Source organism: Nerophis lumbriciformis, linkage group LG35 (assembly GCF_033978685.3).
Source record: "Nerophis lumbriciformis linkage group LG35, RoL_Nlum_v2.1, whole genome shotgun sequence".
In the NCBI taxonomy this organism is placed as follows: Eukaryota; Metazoa; Chordata; class Actinopteri; order Syngnathiformes; family Syngnathidae; genus Nerophis; species Nerophis lumbriciformis.
The window spans coordinates 20,885,746-20,906,794 of NC_084582.2; the positions used below are offsets into that span (position 1 = coordinate 20,885,746).

Sequence of the window (21,049 nt, forward strand, 5' to 3'; positions counted from 1 at the left end):
TTGTTGCATATTACAATTAAGTCAATAGTGCAAAATAGGAATAGCAGAAAACTGAAACATATAGATCCCATCACGCTAGTATCAAGCCAATAGCGATACTGTCCTTGTCCTACAACATCGACAACATCGATATTGTATTGAGCCGCCTGCCAAGTGCCCACCCCTATGCCTTTACTGGCAATGACGTCACAACAAATATGGCCTCTTCCACGGTCGCAACGCTGGATTGGTAGAATCAGAGTTTAAATTAATAGTGCGGATTTCACTGCGTGTCTTGTTTTGTGTTAACCGGCACTTGCGTGGCCAAAATGAAGCACTTCTGCGGGCGAGCTAACCCGACCACTGGAGCTTTGGACTGGGTGGAGGAGAGCGAAGAGTACGACTATCACCAGGAGATAGCCAGGTAGCATCCAGCTAGCTGCTAGCATCACAACATAGAGTACAATAGACAACTTCCAATTGTCGAACAAACACGGAAAAATAGTACTAGAATACTTCATATGTTCTGTCTTCACTGCAATAAAACGAGTGTTTGCCTTAATACAAAATAGATGTTCAATTTACATTCCATTCATAAATCGAGATTATCGTGACCAAGGGTTGCCAGATATCGCTCCATAAAGTACATCTGATACAACAACGACACCGTCTTTTAAACGGCTCCTTTGAGAAGAACAACGCAGGATAAAAGAGCCATGAATAAAATTATAATTGTGACTCACAGGAGTGACTCATGAGCAGGGGTCCCCAAACTACGGCCCGCCAGCATCCAAAATCCGGCCCACAGGAAGTCCCAAGTAAAAAAAAAAAAGTTGTATTTATTTATTTTTTATTTTTTTTATCTTTCCTTTCTAATCCATTTTCTACCGCTTGTTACTCTTGGTGTCTCCTAGCCGCTCAGGCAAATCATATTGTCTAAAAATGAATTTTCCCATCGATAACGTGACAATGTTAAATGTTGATGAACATCAATGTTAATTGATGTTAAATGACAAAACGGATTATAAAGACAATGTATATATGTATATACATATATATACATATATATATATATATATATATATATATATATATATATATATACACATATATACAGCCTGGCCCCCGGCCAAATTTTTTTAACCCAATGCGGCCCCCGAGTCAAAAAGTTTGGGGACCCCTGCTCTAGGGGAATAAACAAGATCTCTGATATTCGAGGGGAGCAGCGTTGCCAAATGTGAAATGAAAACAAAACAGAAGTTTTCATATTTTGCATTTTGAGGACATCTATCTGACATACCCGATTTGACGTTAATCAGGATTATCTGCTGCAGCAAAACAAAATAATATGAAGTAATATGTCTTGTAATGCAGTTTTACATTGAAATGAACTAACAGCACTACTGGAAAAGAGTAAAAAGCTTTCCACAATTCTTGCAGGTGGAGCAGCCCCGTGATGCACAACAGGGCATTTTTACACAGCGAAAAACTAACAAAGAAGCATCTCAAACACATAGGATCAGCTCAAAATTGGTAGCAGTAATGGCGCCCTTTAGTCACGTGTGGGCCTTTTGATCAATCATGGAGGAGATCGTCTGAAACCGAGTTGGCCACACTCTTTAAACACAACTCTGGTGTAGAGTTTTACCATGAATTGATTAACGTGGACCCCGACTTAAACAAGTTGAAAAACTTATTCGGGTGTTACCATTGAGTGGTCAATTGTACGGAATATGTACTGTACTGTGCAATCTACTAATAAAAGTCTCAATCAATCAAAGTGATCTCCTGGATTGCACACACCAAATGTTGGTTGCTTTTGCTCCTGCAGAGAGGGAAATTATTGCAGAAATCCATCCATCCATTTTCTACCACTCACGATACAATAGAGTTTGATATTTTTTAGCTTGTCTTTTATAATTTTGTTTTCACAAGTGTGTGTGTTTTTAGTTTTGTTGTCAACATTGTTACATTGTCATATTTATATATTGTTTATTTATTTACACACCTCGGGAAGGTAGGATTTGAATTAGAGCCAATGATCAACAATGAAAGGCCAAATAATTTAATGATCTTAAAAATGGTCACATAAAAAGTATCAATATCACCTGTGTATATGTATTATCTAGTGTTTACTTGCTATTGAAGAACCAATTTAAGAAATGTTAGTATCACGCACCCTTAAGAAATATTTTAACAATCGTTTTGAGTGGAAAGTGCAAACGCTTGTATTGTTTTTGGCTGCAATTTTCACACAATCAACTGATGCAAATGTTGAAAAGCCATGTTTGTTTTCAGGTCATGTTATGCGGATATGCTGCATGATCACGACAGGGTAAGTGATGTGAAGTAAGAATTGATGAACATTTCACTGTGACAATGTGTTTGTTTTGCATGCCTTTTTTTTTTTCTTATGTTGAAAACCAAAACTTTTTTAAATGATAAATAAATGGGTTGTACTTGTATAGCGCTTTTCTACCTTCAAGGTACTCAAAGCGCTTTGACACTACTTCCACATTTACCCATTCACACACACATTCACACACTGATGGAGGGAGCTGCCATGCAAGGCGCTAACCAGCACCCATCAGGAGCAAGGGTGAAGTGTCTTGCTCAGGACACAACGGACATGACGAGGTTGGTACTAGGTGGGGATTGAACCAGGGACCCTCGGGTGGCGCACGGCCATTCTTCCACTGGGCAAATGTTTTTTTACATGACACTTCTGTAACCATATACAAGTGGATGTATTGGGGCTGTCACGATACCAGAGTTTTTGTAGTCGATACTGTACCAAAACCTTTCTAATTTGGCAAAATTTGCACGATTCTCGATACTTACTTGATACCATGATGACATTTTTTTAAATATTGAGCCCATTTACTTCTACATGCAGTCATTTATTGAAATGTGTCAAATATTTAAGATCACTGTGCTTCAACATCTTATTGCAGTATCAGCTGCCAAGACATTTAAAAAGCCTGTTCTATAACCTCCCAGTTAATTAATTTAACTACAGACAAAACACGATTTATCGCCATCATATATGTTAAGTGTTTAACAGCCTTACTTTAGAGTTAACAAACAATTATTTATCATCGTTTCTCTTGACGAAGTTCAAATGTGTAAGCAATAACAATTTTTTGTTTTGGTTTTGTCTCGTTAACTTGCCATTTAGAGGGGCATCGACATAATAGAGTTCCACTGAAATAAACCACGAACCACATATGTGTGCCTGCAGAATGAAAAGTACTACCGGGGCATCCGGGAAGCTGTGACCCGAGTCCAGGCTCGAGGAAAGAAGGTCATCGTCCTGGACATCGGAACTGGAACCGGGTTATTATCCATGATGGCTGTTACTGCTGGAGCTGACTTCTGCTATGCTGTGGAGGTAATTGTCCCTTGTTTTTTCATAGAACAATAGCACTTATGACATATTCAAATATGAAAGGCATACTGAAACCCACTACTACCGACCACGCAGTCTGATAGTTTATATATCAATGATGAAATCTTACCATTGCAACACATGCCAATACGGCCGGGTTAGCTTACTAAAGTGCAATTTTAAATTTCGCGCGAAATATCCTGCTGAAAACGTCTCGGTATGATGAAGCCTGCGCGTGACGTCACGGATTGTAGAGGACATTTTGGGACAGCATGGTGGCCAGCTATTAAGTCGTCTGTTTTCATCGCAAAATTCCACCGTATTCTGGACATCTGTGTTGATGAATCTTTTGCAATTTGTTCAATGAACAATGGAGACAGCAAAGAAAAAAGCTGTAGGTGGGAAGCGGTGTATTGCGGCAGGTGTTGTGCCGGAAAACACAGCCGGTGTTTCATTGTTTACATTCCCGGAAGATGACAGTCAAGCTTTACCATTGGCCTGTGGAGAAATGGGACAACAGAGACTCTTACCAGGAGGACTTTGAGTTGGATACGCAGACGCGCTACCGTGAGTACGCATGCAGCTGCGGCTTCCAAACATTTGATCGCTTGCCTGTACGTGCGTGCCACTATGTGCATGTCACGTACGTAACTTTGGGGACTTTGGGGAAATATATGTGATGTATGAACTTTGGGGAGGTGAACGGTACTTTGGGCTGTGGGATTGAGTGTGTTGTGCAGGTGTTTGAGTTGTATTGGCGGGTTATATGGACGGGAGGGGGGAGGTGTTTGTTATGCAGGATTAATTTGTGGCATATTAAATATAAGCCTGGTTGTGTTGTGGCTAATATTGTGTTTATTTACTGTTTTAGACATTCCCATAATCAGCAGGCTTCCATTTATGCCAGCCTCACCTGCTTCTCAACGCTCAAGGATTGCCCTCTAGTCCTTCACTCTCACTTTCCTCATCCACGAATCTTTCATCCTCGCTCAAATTAATGGGGAAATCGTCGCTTTCTCGGTCCGAATCGCTCTCGCTGCTGGTGGCCATGATTGTAAACAATGTGCAGATGTGAGGAGCTCCACAACCTGTGACGTCACGCGCATATCGTCTGCTACTTCCGGTACAGGCAAGGCTTTTTTATCAGCGACCAAAAGTTGCGAACTTTATCGTCGATGTTCTCTACTAAATCCTTTCAGCAAAAATATGGCAATATCGCGAAATGATCAATTATGACACATAGAATGGACCTACTATCCCCGTTTAAATAAGAAAATCGCATTTCAGTAGGCCTTGAAAGTCTTCATTTTAGATGGTATTCTGACATGTAATAATTAATTACCATGAAAACACCACATCACTGGGCCATTGAGGTCGCACAAGTGACAAATAGAAGATATATCGGACTGCAAATATACTTTGTGTAACTGTACATATATATACAGTATATGTGTATATATATATATGTATATATATATATACACGCACAATATATGTGTATATATATAAACACGCACATTATATGTGTATATATATATATACACAATACATATACTATATATGTATCTATACAATATATATGTATATTTGTGTTTGTGTGTGTGTGTATATATATATATATATATATATATATATATACACACAGAGCAAGTATATGTACATATATACAAACCCCGTTTCCATATGAGTTGGGAAATTGTGTTGGATGTAAATATAAACGGAATACAATGATTTGCAAATCCTTTTCAACCCATATTCAATTGAATGCACTACAAAGACAAGATACTGTATTTGATGTTCAAACTCATAAACTTTATTTTTTTTTTGCAAATAATAATTCACTTAGAATTTCATGGCTGCAACACACGTGCCAAAGTAGTTGGGACGGGGCATGTTCACCACTGTGTTACATGGCCTTTTCTTTTAACAACACTCAGTAAACGTTTGGGAACCGAGGAGACACATTTTTTAAGCTTCTCAGGTGGAATTCTTTCCCATTCTTGCTTGATGTACAGCTTAAGTTGTTCAACAGTCCGGGGTCTCCGCTGTGGTATTTTAGGTTTCATAATGCGCCACACATTTTCAATGGGAGACAGGTCTGGACTACAGGCAGGCCAGTCTAGTACCCGCACTCTTTTACTATGAAGCCACGTTGATGTAACACGTGGCTTGGCATTGTCTTGCTGAAATAAGCAGGGGCGTTCATGGTAACGTTGCTTGGATGGCAACATATGTTGCTCCAAAACCTGTATGTACCTTTCAGCATTAATGGTGCCTTCACAGATGTGTAAGTTACCCATGTCTTGGGCACTAATACACCCCCATACCATCACAGATGATGGCTTTTCAACTTTGCACCTATAACAATCCGGATGGTTCTTTTCCTCTTTGGCCCGGAGGACGCGACGTCCACAGTTTCCAAAAACAATTTGAAATGTGGACTCGTCAGACAACAGAACACTTTTCCACTTTGTATCAGTCCATCTTAGATGAGCTCAGGCCCAACGAAGCCGACGGCGTTTCTGGGTGTTGTTGATAAACGGTTTTCGCCTTGCATAGGAGAGTTTTAACTTGCACTTACAGATGTAGCGACCAACTGTAATTACTGACAGTGGGTTTCTGAAGTGTTCCTGAGCCCATGTGGTTACAATATTTGAACAATGATGAAGAAAACGGTTTTCTCTGTCGTGTCCGTATGTCGAAAATTGTTATGCGCTTATTTTTTTATTTGATTTTGTGCGTGGCATAGATTTGCCGTGCGCAGAGGACGTTTGAGCAGGCGCGCACCTTAGCGGCTGCGCTAGCATCACAGCTAACGTTAGCCATGCTGCTACCTCTCTGCTCGGGGAGGACGTATACGTATGTGACGTATGACGTGACAGTATGTGACGTGTGTAAGAAGGTGCGCTCGCTGTCTGTGAGAGGGAGACACAGGAAAGAGTGAGAAGAGCCTGTCGTGTAATGCCAGCAGCTAAAAGCAACTGCGTGAGATTCCACAGACCTGTGGATGTTGAAGTTGTTGTTGTTGAAGGTGTGCTGGAAAATGCGGAACGGAAATTACGGAGCAGCAGTAAAGTGGAATGTATTATTTAAATCGGTGCGTTGGAAAACACGGACCGGCGGTTTTTTTTAAACTGGATCTGGATCGGCATTTTCCCATGCCTTGCCGATACGTTTTTTTGGCAAATATCGGCGGCCGATACGATCCAAATATCGGCGGCCGATACGATCCAAATATCGGATCGGGACATCCCTAGTATAAATTAATACCTATATGACATATTTCTGCTCAAACTCTCAATGGACCTGTCCCGATACAGCATATACATGTACACACATTAGTACATGTAAATGTATGTACATAACTTAAAAAATACCTCTCTCTATCAAAATGTAAAAAAAAAAAGAGATAAAGGTATCATGTAATAAAAAAGCTGACACGATACTGTTGATGAACAAAAACAAAAATATTTGTGTTTTTATTTCAAATATATAGGTAACGTTTATCTAGAGTATTTTTATTAGATATTACAAATTACGTGATGGTGTCGCGTTCACACCTCTACACTGTTTTGCCTAACATAATGAATAATCATGATTAACAATCACGATTTCAATATTGATAAAATAATGGTAATTATTATTTCGCCCATAATCGTGCAGTCATATGTGTAAGACTAGACCTCATATATGAACACTATTTTCATTTATATAGACAAAAAGTGCAGTTACGTCTTATGTCCATAATGTGCCATCTTGCAAAATGTTCACATTTATTTTTATTTATTTAAAGTATTATTTTGTTTCTACCATATTACTTTGTTTATAATGCTTGTGTTTTTCATATGCACATTCAACATTCTACTTGTGATGCGTTTTTTTAATTAATGTGCCGCGTATGCTTATAATGATCAAATACATAAATATTAAATGTTATTATAAATATGCCTGTTACTACATGCATACAGAGGTGTTTAGATGTTTTTTTAAAGGCTAATTGTCAGGGACGCGTTGTGTTAGACGACGAAGGTTGTCGTTATTTTAAAATAAGCAGACGATCGAAGAGGATGCGTGTAGGTGAGCAAGTTATTTAATAAAAGAACACACAAAAAGGCGAGAGCTAGGAAGTGCTCTAAAAGCATGGAGGAAGTTATGCACGGGGAAAAAACTACACTGGACAGGCTTTAAAGAAAACAAAACAGAATGCTGGAACACAGCAAAAACACTTATGAAGAATGTGGAGCAGACGGCGTCCACAAAGTACATCCGTAAAAGAGGTCAGCATAGAAAGAATAATCAACAATACCCCGACAATGAATGGTGGCTCAGACTCTACTAAACCGACCTAATTGCTAACAGAAAGCAGGTGCGTCGATCAGTGCTCAGAGAAAGATGTGAAGCGGTTACGGAAAAACACAAACACTACAGGAAGTGCCACCAAAATCAGAGCGCAGGACAGGAACTAAAACACTATACACAGGAGAATACTAACAATCTCAAAGTAAGGCACGGCTGGTTATAGACATTTAAAGGCAGAATAGAGCGACTCCCGTAGGCTGTATTGTAAGCAGACTTTTGATCGCATTGAAAAAATACATTTGTTTTGTTTTTCATATTGATTGCGAACAATAGGCAAAATTCCAAAAAAGTGCATTGAAATGCAGCACCGCCCGCGACCCCGAAAGGGACAAGCTGTAGAAAATGGATGGATGGCATTTTTAAGTATAAAATATAAAATTCGTATCGCAATTTTGGAGAGAAAAAATGCAATTACTTTTTTTCTCTCAAAAATGCACATATCATTACTAAAGGGGCTGTTTGCAGCATTTACACAGATCCCAAGAGGGCGCTAACTTTCCAATGTATTTTACAAATATATTCCACCCTCTGAAGGCTTCTGGAACGTTATGACTTACACTACGTGCATGCGCATTAGCTTTGGGTGTTGTTAGCTAATAATAGCGATTTGGTTTGCTACCGTTGCCTGTCATTGAATGTATATTTTATCATAACAACATCACTGCAAATTGTCAGTTGCTTCTCTTGAAATGATTTTGTATGTCTGCACGCGCTCTCTGCGACGAGACAGAGTGAGTGACCGCCGTAAACATCAATAATTTTATTCGGGCCGGTAAATTTTTTTTATTTAACAAACTTGGTAATTGTGAAACATTTTGACAATTGTGTTCTTTTCTTTTAATACATTTGCAAACATTAATGTAAACAAATTATGTTGAAATCACAGGGTGTTTTTGTGGAGAAAATATTATATTGGAATCAGGCAGTTACATACAATTTTCAAATGTGGAGTAAGTGAAGCACTGTGAATACATTGCAGATGCACCATTTATAAGAGAATATTACATATTTGTGTCTGTATATACTCATTGTATAAGTGTCAGTCATTTGAATCATTTCATCTTTAAGTCATCAAATCAAACCTCACGTCTGATACAAATATTTGTTTAAAAAAATTTACAGCAAGTTTTGTTTGTGTTCTGCTAATGAGTGCACTTTTTTGTGGCCGCAGGTTTTCAAGCCCATGGCCGACGCCGCCCGCTGCATTGTAGAGAAGAATGGCTTCACTGACAAGATCAAAATTATTAACAAACACTCCACCGATGTCACTGTTGGACCAGGTTGGCAGTACATTTAAACACTCATAGACATTTTTACTTTGTTTTCCAGCTGCATAAAATCTGCATATTATTATACTATGATTATTATTAGTTTACCTCAGATAAAACTTAATCCGAGTACAGTAGTACATCATTTTTTATTAAAAATGTGTTCCAAAAGGTTAGACAAAAACCAAATCAAATTTTAATGTAAACCCAATTAATCTTTTGAAGACAGCCAGAAATATGAAGACAAAACAATTTTTTGAGAAAATAATGACCGTTTTAGAAAAAAAAATTAAATATATTTAAATGATATATGAACATTTAACATCACTTTTATCTTTATGATACACTCTTGTTAGAGAAGACGGCGATGAGTGGGGAAGTAGGATGCCACATTCGTAGTTTACTACAAGTTCTCTCTTATATAAAAAAAATGGTTCTTAGCTTCTTTATCAAAGTGTTGCCACTCTTAACTTTTTTTTTGAGAGGTTCCACATGACAGGGTTGGCGTTCGGTGCTATTATTTTGTTACATCGGTTTCCTGTTTAGTGTTGAATGGATTTCTTGTGCTGAGGTCTGTGGAGGGTGCAGTGTGTAGCTGTTTGTAATCGCAAATCAAAAGGGTTTAAACACACAGCCTCATTACTTACCATTCTGAGTATAACCTATAGGAGTGTCTCGATCCACTAGCTAAAAACAGGTATGGGGTTATTCTAGGGCTGGACAAATAATCAAATTTTGGTTACGATTTTGATTATGGCTTACAAACATTATGAAATACCTCAATACACATAAGGACCGAGTGGAAGTATGGATACAGGACATTTTACACCCATAAATTCAAACCAACAAGTATCATCTGAAATAAAAAAAAATGCTCAAAATCCAAACCTATTAAAGAACTATTCAGAAAAAAGTGAAAATGATAAAACTACATGCAGTTATTCAGAACATCCTCTTGCATGTTCAACTTCAAGACAGTGTTTCATTCGCAAACAGCAGCAGAACATGCTCAAGATTTTTTTCTAGTTGATCCCTGTCATTCCTTTCACAAGAGCTCAGACAAACTTAGCCGTTTTAACCACACAATTATTGGAAAAAAACAGGAGGAAAAAATATGCAAGAGGAAAGAACAATTTGCATTGGACAGTGAAATCTCAAAGATGAAGGCAAAACTCAGTGCTATCACAAAGCAGCATGGGTAGCAAATCAAAGGCAAAAGCTCATGGTATGAGGTCCACAAGTGGATTTAAGGCATCCAAATCCACAGCATAATGTCAACATAACCGATTCCCACAAACATCCACCGCTAACACACCTGCTACAACGCAACAGCAGCCAGGACACCAACTTAACTTGGCACGTCCCCCAAACCCCAACAAAATTTCCACACAGTGTAAAAATATATTCATGGGAAATCCAGGTTCACAAAACAACAGCGTACTGGACATCATGAGGAAGCAAAATAAAATCACACCACTCCTCTTACAACAACACATTAATTAGTTAGAAGTTGCCGACATATGGACCCCAACAGATGGTACAGTTGAGCTAAGCTCTTGCTAAAGGAACATTTTGTAAATGAGCGGAAGGTGGCAGCAGTCTACATGAAAAGAGCCCTGTCATGGCCATTTATTCAAGCAGATGACGAAAGAAACCTCTAAGAATATAATGTTAAGGATAATGTGAAATACCTTTACCTGGGGACACCATAAAACATGAAGACATTACCATAAACCATGAGGGACAAATGGAGAAGTCATTTCTGCGTCCTGCCGGAGGATCACAAGAGGAGAGCAATGTTTTTTGACATTACACATTTTGTAAAAAAAAAAAAAAAAAAGTCAATATTCTTACTGACCCCATCTTTGGAAGCATACAGGCCACATCTCCACCGGCTGAAAATATTAATCAACCCAGGACATAGGCCTACTCTGGGATGCAAGGAACCTGCTTCGCCATCACTGTAAACTGTCTGGAGACAAAACCTCACCTTGGAAGCATTGCCACAGGATCACAAGCAACAACAAGCACATGTCCTTATCAAGGAGGACATACATTTGAGGTGTGTGCACAGTTTGAAGATGATTTTCTTGAAGGAGAATGGCTTCTGTTTTGGCTGTGTGTGTAGAGGACACATCAGCAAGGAATGCCGTAAGAGGATCTCCTGTTCAACATGTGTCCGGAAGCATCCATTTTATACGAGTACATCGTAACTAATGCTGATCAGAGTGAAAGGAACATTGAAACGTCAGTGGACAACACTTTGATGCCAGTCCGGATCAAAGCAAAGGACTGCAGGAAAACCATCTGACACCATATGACATAAATAAGTCTAAACTTACGACTTAATTTGGACCAAAAATACATACAAATTTGCTTTAAAAAGGGGAAAGACTGAAGCCACTAAATGGGAAGTGCGATAATGCGAGGGAAGATTGAATGGGGAAAATATGCTTCAATAATTGTTGTAATCGTAATAATCGTATCAATCAAATCGTAGCATTTTGAATCGTTATCCAAGTTGGAACCTCACTATTCGATTGGATTTAGCTGAATAGAAATGTGTTTGTATCTGATTAATTCCAGGTGAAGATATGGAAATGAAGGCTAATGTTCTCATCACAGAACTATTTGATACAGAGCTGATTGGTGAAGGGGCTCTGCCAAGCTATGAACATGCTCACCAAAACCTTGTTCAGGTCTGTATTATCTCGATTTTCTTTTTACATACAGTGCATGTGGAAAGTATTCACAGCGGTTCACTTTTCCATCAATTTTTGTCCCCAAAATCCTACAGATAATACCCCATAAAGACAAGGTAAAAGTTTTTTTTAAATGTTTGCAAATTGATTGAAAATTTAAATAAAATTACATATACATAAGTATTCACAGCCTTTGCTCAATACTTTGTTGATGTACCTTTCCTTTGGCAGCAATTACAGCCTCAAGTATTTTTTAATACGATACCACAAGCTTGGCACACCTATCTTTGGGCAGTTTGCCCATTCCTCTTTTTAGCACCTCTCGAGCTCCATCAGGTTGGATGGGAGGCGTTGGTTTTTATGTGATTTTTTTTTACTTTCATTGAATTTGAAAAAAAAATAAACAAAAACCTTTCAAATTGTCATTATGAGGTATTGTGTGTAGAATTTTGAAGACGGAAATAGATTTATTCCATTTTGGAATTAGGCTGTAACATAATGAAATGTTGGAAAAGTGAAGCGCTGTAAAGAATTTCCGGATGCACTGTATGTCTGCTGCTATGCTTTGCTTCAAAAAACTTTTATCATACAAGCAGCTCAGTACAAACAATCACTTCACAAGACATACAGTATTTACAGCAGCTACTACACAGTCAGCTGACTTTTTTTGACATTGATGTAAGTGGAGTTTTAATATCTAAATTATATCTAAATAAAGTCAGTCACAGAACACATTAAGTGCATATCAAATACAGTCATTAATAGCTTAAATACAATAATTAAATGAAATAGTAATATAAAAGACGGCATTGTGTATGCACGCAGAGATCCATGACCACGCTCGACCGACATCAACAAACTTTTCTTGGGCTCTGCAGTCAGTCGCTTTGATTTATTTCCGTGGAGTCTAAGGCAACGGGCATCAGAGACTGGACTGCCGTTAATAGATGGCGACAGGTGTGGACACATGCACAACACGTTATGCTTGTCTCCTTGGAGTCACACGAGCAGGACTAACAGCTAGCCATCGTGCTAAATAGAGTCAGGACACACTTTTACGTTGAATGGCAACAATTCTCACCGGTTTTCTGGTGAGACGTGCTCCCCATTAAAGTTATGCACCACCTGCATCTGCGCATGCGTTTGAATTCAGGAAATGCGCAAGTGCAATTGTGCATTGAAGGACTCTTTCACGTGAGTGCAATCGTTTCACTAAATAATTTTATATTGCTTGTATTCCGTCACGTGACTTTTTCCCGGAAGTGAAAACGGTGGCCAATCAAACCAAGATGGCTGTTGTACAGTACTACCGCGATACTAATGAATCATATTCAGTACTATACAGCCTCTGAAAAGTACCGGTCCGCCCACCCCCATCCCCCGCACCCCTGTCGTCGTCACATCGTGTCATTGCTGGTTTACGAGCAAATGAGCATGTTCCGCAGTGCACAATCACGGAGAAAAGGGAGAACGGATGCATTTTGGCTTAAAAACTAATGATAAAGGAGAAGTTATAACACTGAAACGCCCACCAGAAGAGGTGCTTTAAGACATGGCTAGCTAGCTAGTGGCTGAAGTCAAGCCCTTGTCTGCAGTGTTTTAGTTACTTCTAAATCACTAATCCTCGCCTCCATGGCGACAAATAAAGTAAGTTTCTTACAAGTATCATCCCTGCAGGACGAGGAATAGCTAAACATGCTTCACTACACACCGTAGCTCACCGGCGTCAAAAGGTAAACAAACGGCGTTGGTGGATCTACACCTAACATCCACTGTAATGATACCAAGTACAGTAGCGTATCTAGTCGATACTACTATGATTACATCTATATTTTTTGGCATCACAACATCTTCTTTAGTTTAAAAAAAATGTATATTATGTTTATAAACTCAGGAAATACGTCTTTGGACACATGAGGACTTTGAATATGACCAATGTATGATCCTGTAACTACATGGTTTCGGATTGATACCCAAATTTGTGGTATCATCCAAAACTAATGTAAAATATCAAAAACAGAAGAATAAGTGATTATTACATTTTAACAGAAGTTTATAGAACATGTTAAAAGAGAAAGTAAGCAGATATTAACAGTAAATGAATAAGTAGATTAATAATTAATTTTCTACCACTTATCCGTAATAATTTTGACAAAATTATAGAATGATAAATGAGACAATATATTACTGTCAGCAGCTAAATTAGGAGCCTTTGTTTGCTTACTTACTAATAAAAGACAAGTTGGCTTGTATGTTCACTATTTTATTTAAGGACAAACTTGCAATAAGAAACATATGTTTAATGTACTGTAAGATTTTTTTGTTGAAATAAAGCCAATAATGCAATTTTTTGTGATCCCCTTTATTTAGAAAAGTACCGAAAATTATTTAAATTATTTTGGTACCGGTACCAAAATATTGGTATTTTCAATTAAAAATGGTTTGTCTATGTTTTACAAGTATTGTAATTTTGATAACTTCATCATTATCATGTAAGTGAAACAACAACATAACTACTTTCTAATTACACATTACTAAAACGTGCACACAGCGACTGGGTTTTGGTGACAGTATGTAGACAACTGCTTATGTCAACGTGACTCAGCCAGTCCAAGCCCGTGGACATTGTGTTCCGGTGTATAGTAAATCCAATGTCCCTCCTTCTATAGGAGGGTTGTGAGGCAATCCCCCACCGAGCGACTGTTTATGCCCAGTTAGTGGAGTCGCCACTTTTATGGAGCTGGGCTCAGTTGCAGCCAGTAGAGGTGGAGGGCACCCGGTTGTGTCCACCGCCTGCTGTGGGCCATTGCAGCGGCACGCATTCCGTGTGTGACATCCAGCTAAGCCAGGTGTCACCTCAAAGCTTCACCCCATTGGGTCCACTATGTACCATGTTCAGGTAAAAAGCGCTATTTTCTTCTTGCACCAAACATGTCAGTTGTTTCTTACGCTGTCATTTTTTTCAGTGTGGATTTTAGTAAGCCAGTCAGCAGTGCCCTCCAATCCTATACCTCTCAGTTTGTGGCCCAGACAAGCGGTCAGGCTCAAGTTGTCCTCTCCTGGTGGGACCTGGACATGGATCCCAGTGGAACAATTGTGTGCACCATGGCCCCCAGCTGGACATATCCACAACCAAAGATGGCTCCCGTAAGTAAACAAAGCCAGTAAAAGGATTGTCTGTTACATTGTCAGTGTCTGTTTATGACTGTGACTGTGTGTGTTAGTGGCGAGACCACTGGATGCAGAGTGTGTATTTCCTGCCAGGAGAAAGCAAAGTGACTGAAGGACAGGAACTGAGGCTGACTGTCTGCCACGATGACTACAGTCTGTGGTACAGACTCCAGTCCCCCAGGTACGTTACCATACATCAGGTACCCAATTCTTTATATTCTTTTAAAAGTACCAACCAAATTCCATCTCTACTACCGATTACTGATTCACCTAAAATCAAATGGTACCAAATGTTGTACCTTTGTTGCATGTGACGTCATGTCTGGTTGCAGACTCAAAAACTTGGTGGGTAAACTGGTGTATTCGTAGCGGACTGCCTCTAGGTCAGTGGTTCCCAAAGTTTTTCATGCGCCTTCCTTTTAGCAAATAAAAATGGCTTTGGTCCCCCAGAATTCGCCACTCCCCAAATATATACTGTTTTTGTATACAGTAAATACTGTGACTATAATCTGACAATAACATGATTTGCAGTCACATGTGTATTTTTAGATTTGATCTGATATTTGAATGACAGCATCTATTTGTGAATGTTACCCAGGTCAACCAAGATCTCCGCTCTTAACGTTTTAAAAGTCATACACATTAATAGACAAAAAGTTTATAGTAATGTTAGTTATTGGTTATTTATAACATTTCTGCTTTTGTTCTTTATGCTTTTTTCTCAATTTTTCCTGGGGTTTTTTGTTTGATTTTAAATTTACAATAAGGGGCCAATACAACTGGAAGCTTCGGGATTAAATGGCCCCTGCACCACAGTTTGTTTGTTGACAGTTTAGTTAGCATATCAGCAGAGAAAACTTAATGAAAGCCCACAGCAAAGCCAAATGACTTGCATAAGATAGGTAAGTAAAAGTTCAATGAGTTTTTTTCCTGAACGATCAATTTAATGCATGATTGAAGCCGGTGGATGGAAACGTATAAAGTATTTAGTACCCAGCTGTGCAACCATTGAGGAGGGAAGCGTTTGTAAACATGGCAGTGAAAGTGAATGGAATGATAATGTAAAAGTCAAAAATCCGGGATAAGTCCGTGTCAAAAGATGCTGAAATGCCACAAACACTTGCACAACTTTACAAAGATAAACGTAACCCCCCCCCCCAAAGGAGTGTTATGTGGGTTAAGTGGCGCCAATTACTAAAGGAGATCACTATGAGGTGTTTAGTAGTGAAATCATACTATTACATACAGTAAGCACACACTAATTTCTATGTGGTAGTAGTGTACTCAGCAGTAAAACTATAAAAAAAACAACAACATAATTTTCTTATATTATTTATATTATTTGTTCCAATAATTTCAGGTCAGCTTCTCATGCCTAATCTTTTCTCCAAGTTTATACAGCAACCGACAATAAAAGCGGTTGCCTGTTTAGTGTTTAAGAAATGGAGATTTGCGAATGTCATCTTGTCATGCCTAAATAAAAACTAATCCTTGTGTATTAGCAATATGTTTTCAACAAAATCCCAAAAAACAGGTAAAATGTATCCATACACACCAGATACAAAATGAGCTGAGCACAATTGAATGTTAGCCACATTATTCACATCCAAATTCTGTTTGAGGCTGGTGCTCTTCATGCTTTTATTTTTAACCTTACTTTGCACTGAAGTCACTGTGTGCAGGTTTTTATGTTGTGTAAATAAAATAGTAGTGTTGTCAAACTATATTTTTATTAATCAGAATAATCACACTTTAATGTTGATTACCGTATTTTTCGGAGTATAAGTCGCTCCGGAGTAGGGCTGGGCGATATATCGATATACTCGATATATCGCGGGTTTGCCTCTGTGCGATATAGAAAATGATATCGTGATATCGTGATATTGGAGTATACGTTGTCACGCAGATGCTTTTAGCTGCGGGCATTACACTACAGGCGTTTCTCACTCTTTCTAGTCTCTCCTTCTCACAGGGGCGTAAAACAAGCGCACCTTCTTTCATACGTCACATACTGTCACGCGTGACGCGTCATACGCCCTCGCCCAGCAGAGAGGTAGCAGCTAGTGATGGGATCGGCAGTTCTTTTGACTGTACTGAATCACTAGAATCAGTCCCTTAAATTGATTCGTTCAAAAAATTTGTTCACCGAATCACTTCTGCAGCAGCAGTTCTGTGGGCAGGTCGGCGAATCACGAGTCAGACAGTAACAGATTCCCCAGCAGAAGATCTCGGTGTGTGTCAGTTCGCGAACGACACAAGCCCTCAGCACCCAATGAACGACACGCACAGTGACTGAACGAGATCCTCAATGTGACGTCCTCCTCCGCGACACAGTCAGTTCTCTGTGTCAGTAGGTTCGCGAGTCCTGTGGTTAAATATGTTTTATTGCACTGAAATGAAAATAAGAAATAAATAAAAGTGGGAAATAAAAAAAATAGTTATAGCCTACTAAAATGTTTGCAATCAACAGTTAAATAAATAGGCCTCGTTTGTTTAGTGCAAAAACAAATATTAAATTAAGAAACCCTTAACAAATGCCAACATAAAAACTAAATGTTCTGTAGCAAAGAAAATGTAAACTTAAATATGCAAACAAAAAGAAAATAAATACCTTCAAAATAAAACAAATACATTAAGAGCCAGAAATGCCAACATAAAAACTAAATGTTCTGTAGCCTACATTTAAAAATATAACAAAGAAAATATTAACTTAAATGTGCAAACAAAAAGAAAATAAATAGGCTACCTTAAATAAAACAAAACAAATATTAAACCAAGTGCCAGAAAAGCCAACATTAAAACTAAAATTTCTGTAGCTTACATTTAAAAATATAAAAATGGAAATATCAACTTAAATATGCAATAAAAAAGAAAATACAAAGCTTAAATAATATAAAAATCAAGATAAATAATAGCCTATGTATATGTACATACATTAGTTATTATTTTTATTTTAAATCTTCTCAAACAGCCTGCCCTACACTTTACCCCCCGCCCCTCCCCCTCGCGTCGCTGCTGCTCAGCCTTGCCCTGCACTGACTTTCTTTCTGTCTCCTCTACTCTCATAACTTTGTGTTGAGATAATGGGGAGGGGGCGCGTGTGTGTGTTTGTTTTCATGTGGCTTGAGTCAACATTAGCCGTTAGCTTGGAGAATGAATGGAGAACGGATGCCAATGGCATGAAACATATCCCCGCGACGGGAGGAGAATCACTCGCGGCATTGGGGCTAGCAGAGCAGAGAGCGAGAGCGTTGTCGTTCACTGAGTGATTCATGTCGTTAATCCGCGGTGAACGAATCGTTCGCTCAGTCCTTCCCCCCGCCCCCATGATGAGTAGCTGGCTGCGTCGTTCGCCGACGTCGAGGGTTCAGTGAGTCACAGAATGCCCCAGTTCCACTCATACCGGCATGGTCGCGGCGGAGCTCAACTGAACTGAGAAAGGAACGAATCAGTTCATGAAGTGATTCGGTTCAGTACATTCACTCAAAAGATTCGTTCGTTCGAACGAATCGTTCGCGAACGACACAACATTAGTAGCAGCATGGTAACGTTAGCTGAGGCAGGTGGTACAAGTGGAGCGATGCGACTGACAATACAAGAGAAGGTGTGAAACTGATCACAAATGGAGGAAGAACAATCAATGCCCCAAAAAAACAGCACGGGGTCCATCATCTGGCGGTAGTTTGGCTTCAAGCGGGAAGATATTCAGCAGTAATATGCAAAGTATGCAGCAGAGCGTTGCTACAAAAGGTAGCAGCTAACGTTCCCTCTAAGGTGTGCGCCTGCGCAATTGCGCACTGCTCAAGCGTCCTCTGCGCACAGCAAATATATGCCGTGCACCAAATCAAACCCATCTGAATTCTAAACAAAATAAACACATTTATTCTGTATAATTTTGCAATGCAACTCTGAGTGACAGTGACAACAAGCGGCCCTAACGGTGTTCGTCAACACCGTTCAATTGAACACTGTTCAATTATTGTAACGTCTATCGAGATGCTTCGAGGACAGGAATTATATCGATCACTTTATTGAGCAAAACTGTTTATATTCGGCCATAACCACACCAAAAACATGAGTAAAACATTTCTATCACAAAAAACTAGTCATTTTCTGCTGTACAAACCAGGCCAAAACCAACTTGTCATCTGTCACCAACACACATACCGCTAAGCCACTGGTGCGTTTAAGGCCACTCAAAAAGTCGGACAACTCAAACACCACACAAAGTTACACTATGACTCCTCAGTCAAACGTGTGCTTAATCTACTGTCATTTATTATTAATGTTAATTTATTGATATTAATCATGGAATGCTGTTACTAGAGAAAGTTACAGGAATGCACACTTCATCCTATGCTTACATTTCATTGTGCCACATGAGGATGTTTAAGGGCAACTAAATGTGATCTCTGAAAGGGGTACAAATGATTTCCAAAGCAGGACCCCCACCCAGACATATTGTACAATACTAATCCATAGCTTATGAAAAACAAGATTTCTTTTATTTTCATTACAAGTGGGCCAAATCACTAATATTACAAAATAATCTCATGAAAATGACTCCTCTTATTTGAGTGTTATTATAAAAGATTGGTTTGAGACAGGTGTGCTGCTGGTATTGCCACGTGTGATGTTGCTCACATGTGCTCCACTGAATGCTCAGGGAGTTTTTGTGTTTGCTCAGACACATGAACAATTAGAGGGAACATTGGTAGCAGCACTACTAATCTGTTCTTTCATTTAAAAAGTCACCCCCGAGAGAATGAAGAGTGCTTGAAACTCCGCAGGTTAACATCTTCGGCCGGTGCCACACCCAAAAAAATGCCGAAACAACCTGCGCTGACAAATGAGCCTGACGTCTTCCATTTACAGATCAACACCATATGAAAAACATAGTCACAAACACAAGGAGATAACGTTCGCAGTAACTTATTACATAACGGAGGACATGGCCCCATAAACATCATCTATGCAACATTTTGACCAGAGAACCACCATTACATGTTATGTAGACCACAAGGAAGTGTTTTCAATTTAGAAAAATAATACCGGTAATAATATGACTCCTTTAATGCGCCCTATTATATGCATCAAGTGTTCATTCAAGGCTAAGGCAAAATAATCGAGATATATATCGTATATCGCGATATGGCCTAAAAATATTGAGATATTAATAAAAGCCAATATCGCCCAGCCCTACTCCGGAGTATAAGTCGCACCGGCCGAAAACGCATAATAAAGAAGGAAAAAAACATATATAAGTCGCACTGGAGTATAAGTCACATTTTTTGGGGAAATGTATTTGATAAAACCCAACACCAAGAATAGACATTTGAAAGGCAATTTAAAATAAATAAAGAATAGTGAACAACAGGCTGAATAAGTGTACGTTATATGACGCATAAATAACCAACTGAGAACGTGCCTGGTATGTTAACGTAACATATTGTGGTAAGAGTCATTCAAATAACTATAACATATAGAATATGCTATACGTTTACCAAACAATCTGTCACTCCTAATCGCTAAATCCGATGAAATCTTATACGTCTAGTCTCTTACGTGAATGAGCTAAATAATATTATTTGATATTTTACGGTAATGTGTTAAGAATTTCACACATAAGTCGCTCCTGAGTATAAGTCGCACCCCCGGCCAAACTATGAAAAAAACTGCGACTTACAGTCCGAAAAATACGGTAATCATAATTGTTCACGGTAAATTACTTGCATGATTGAAATTAACTTACAAACCAATATATTGACACAAATGCAATTTTACTCTCAGAATGTCATATAGGAAAAAAAATTAAACGTTTGATTTGAATACACGTCATTTATTTGCTCAAAACGTGCTAAGAGTTTTAAGTACCATCAGGGTTTATTATGAGGTGACATTACCCAGTGATCACTCCAGTCAGTCTTTTCACTGACGTATGCAATGACTTGATCACTGACCGTATAACGACACACCTTTCAGGTATCCATTCGCCGTTAAAGTAAAGGAGCATGTACAGTCAAAATAAATTGTGTGATTAATCTGTGTGTAATTGTGTATACATGATTAATGCGATAATGTTTGGTGATTAATCATACTGTATGTGTTAATAGTCCTATTCATTAGACTTTAGTTATGTTGCTGCTTAGTTATAATAAAGTTAATAATACAACACATGTTGA

At 38.7% G+C, this 21,049-nt stretch overlaps 1 protein-coding gene across 2 annotated transcripts in view; it reads left to right on the top strand.

Moving 5' to 3' along the window:
* The first annotated feature begins 206 nt into the window (after nucleotides 1-206).
* The window catches only part of prmt7 (protein arginine methyltransferase 7), a 46,800-nt gene continuing 25,957 nt past the window's right edge, over nucleotides 207-21,049 (top strand). For both annotated transcript variants that reach the window (XM_061927939.1, XM_061927940.1), the window contains exons 1-8: nucleotides 207-403; nucleotides 2,278-2,314; nucleotides 3,221-3,370; nucleotides 8,898-9,006; nucleotides 11,581-11,693; nucleotides 14,366-14,595; nucleotides 14,663-14,843; nucleotides 14,921-15,048. In XM_061927939.1, coding sequence (XP_061783923.1) covers nucleotides 309-403; nucleotides 2,278-2,314; nucleotides 3,221-3,370; nucleotides 8,898-9,006; nucleotides 11,581-11,693; nucleotides 14,366-14,595; nucleotides 14,663-14,843; nucleotides 14,921-15,048 — 1,043 coding nt within the window. In that variant the 5' untranslated portion in view covers nucleotides 207-308. The remainder of the gene's footprint in view (nucleotides 404-2,277; nucleotides 2,315-3,220; nucleotides 3,371-8,897; nucleotides 9,007-11,580; nucleotides 11,694-14,365; nucleotides 14,596-14,662; nucleotides 14,844-14,920; nucleotides 15,049-21,049) is intronic.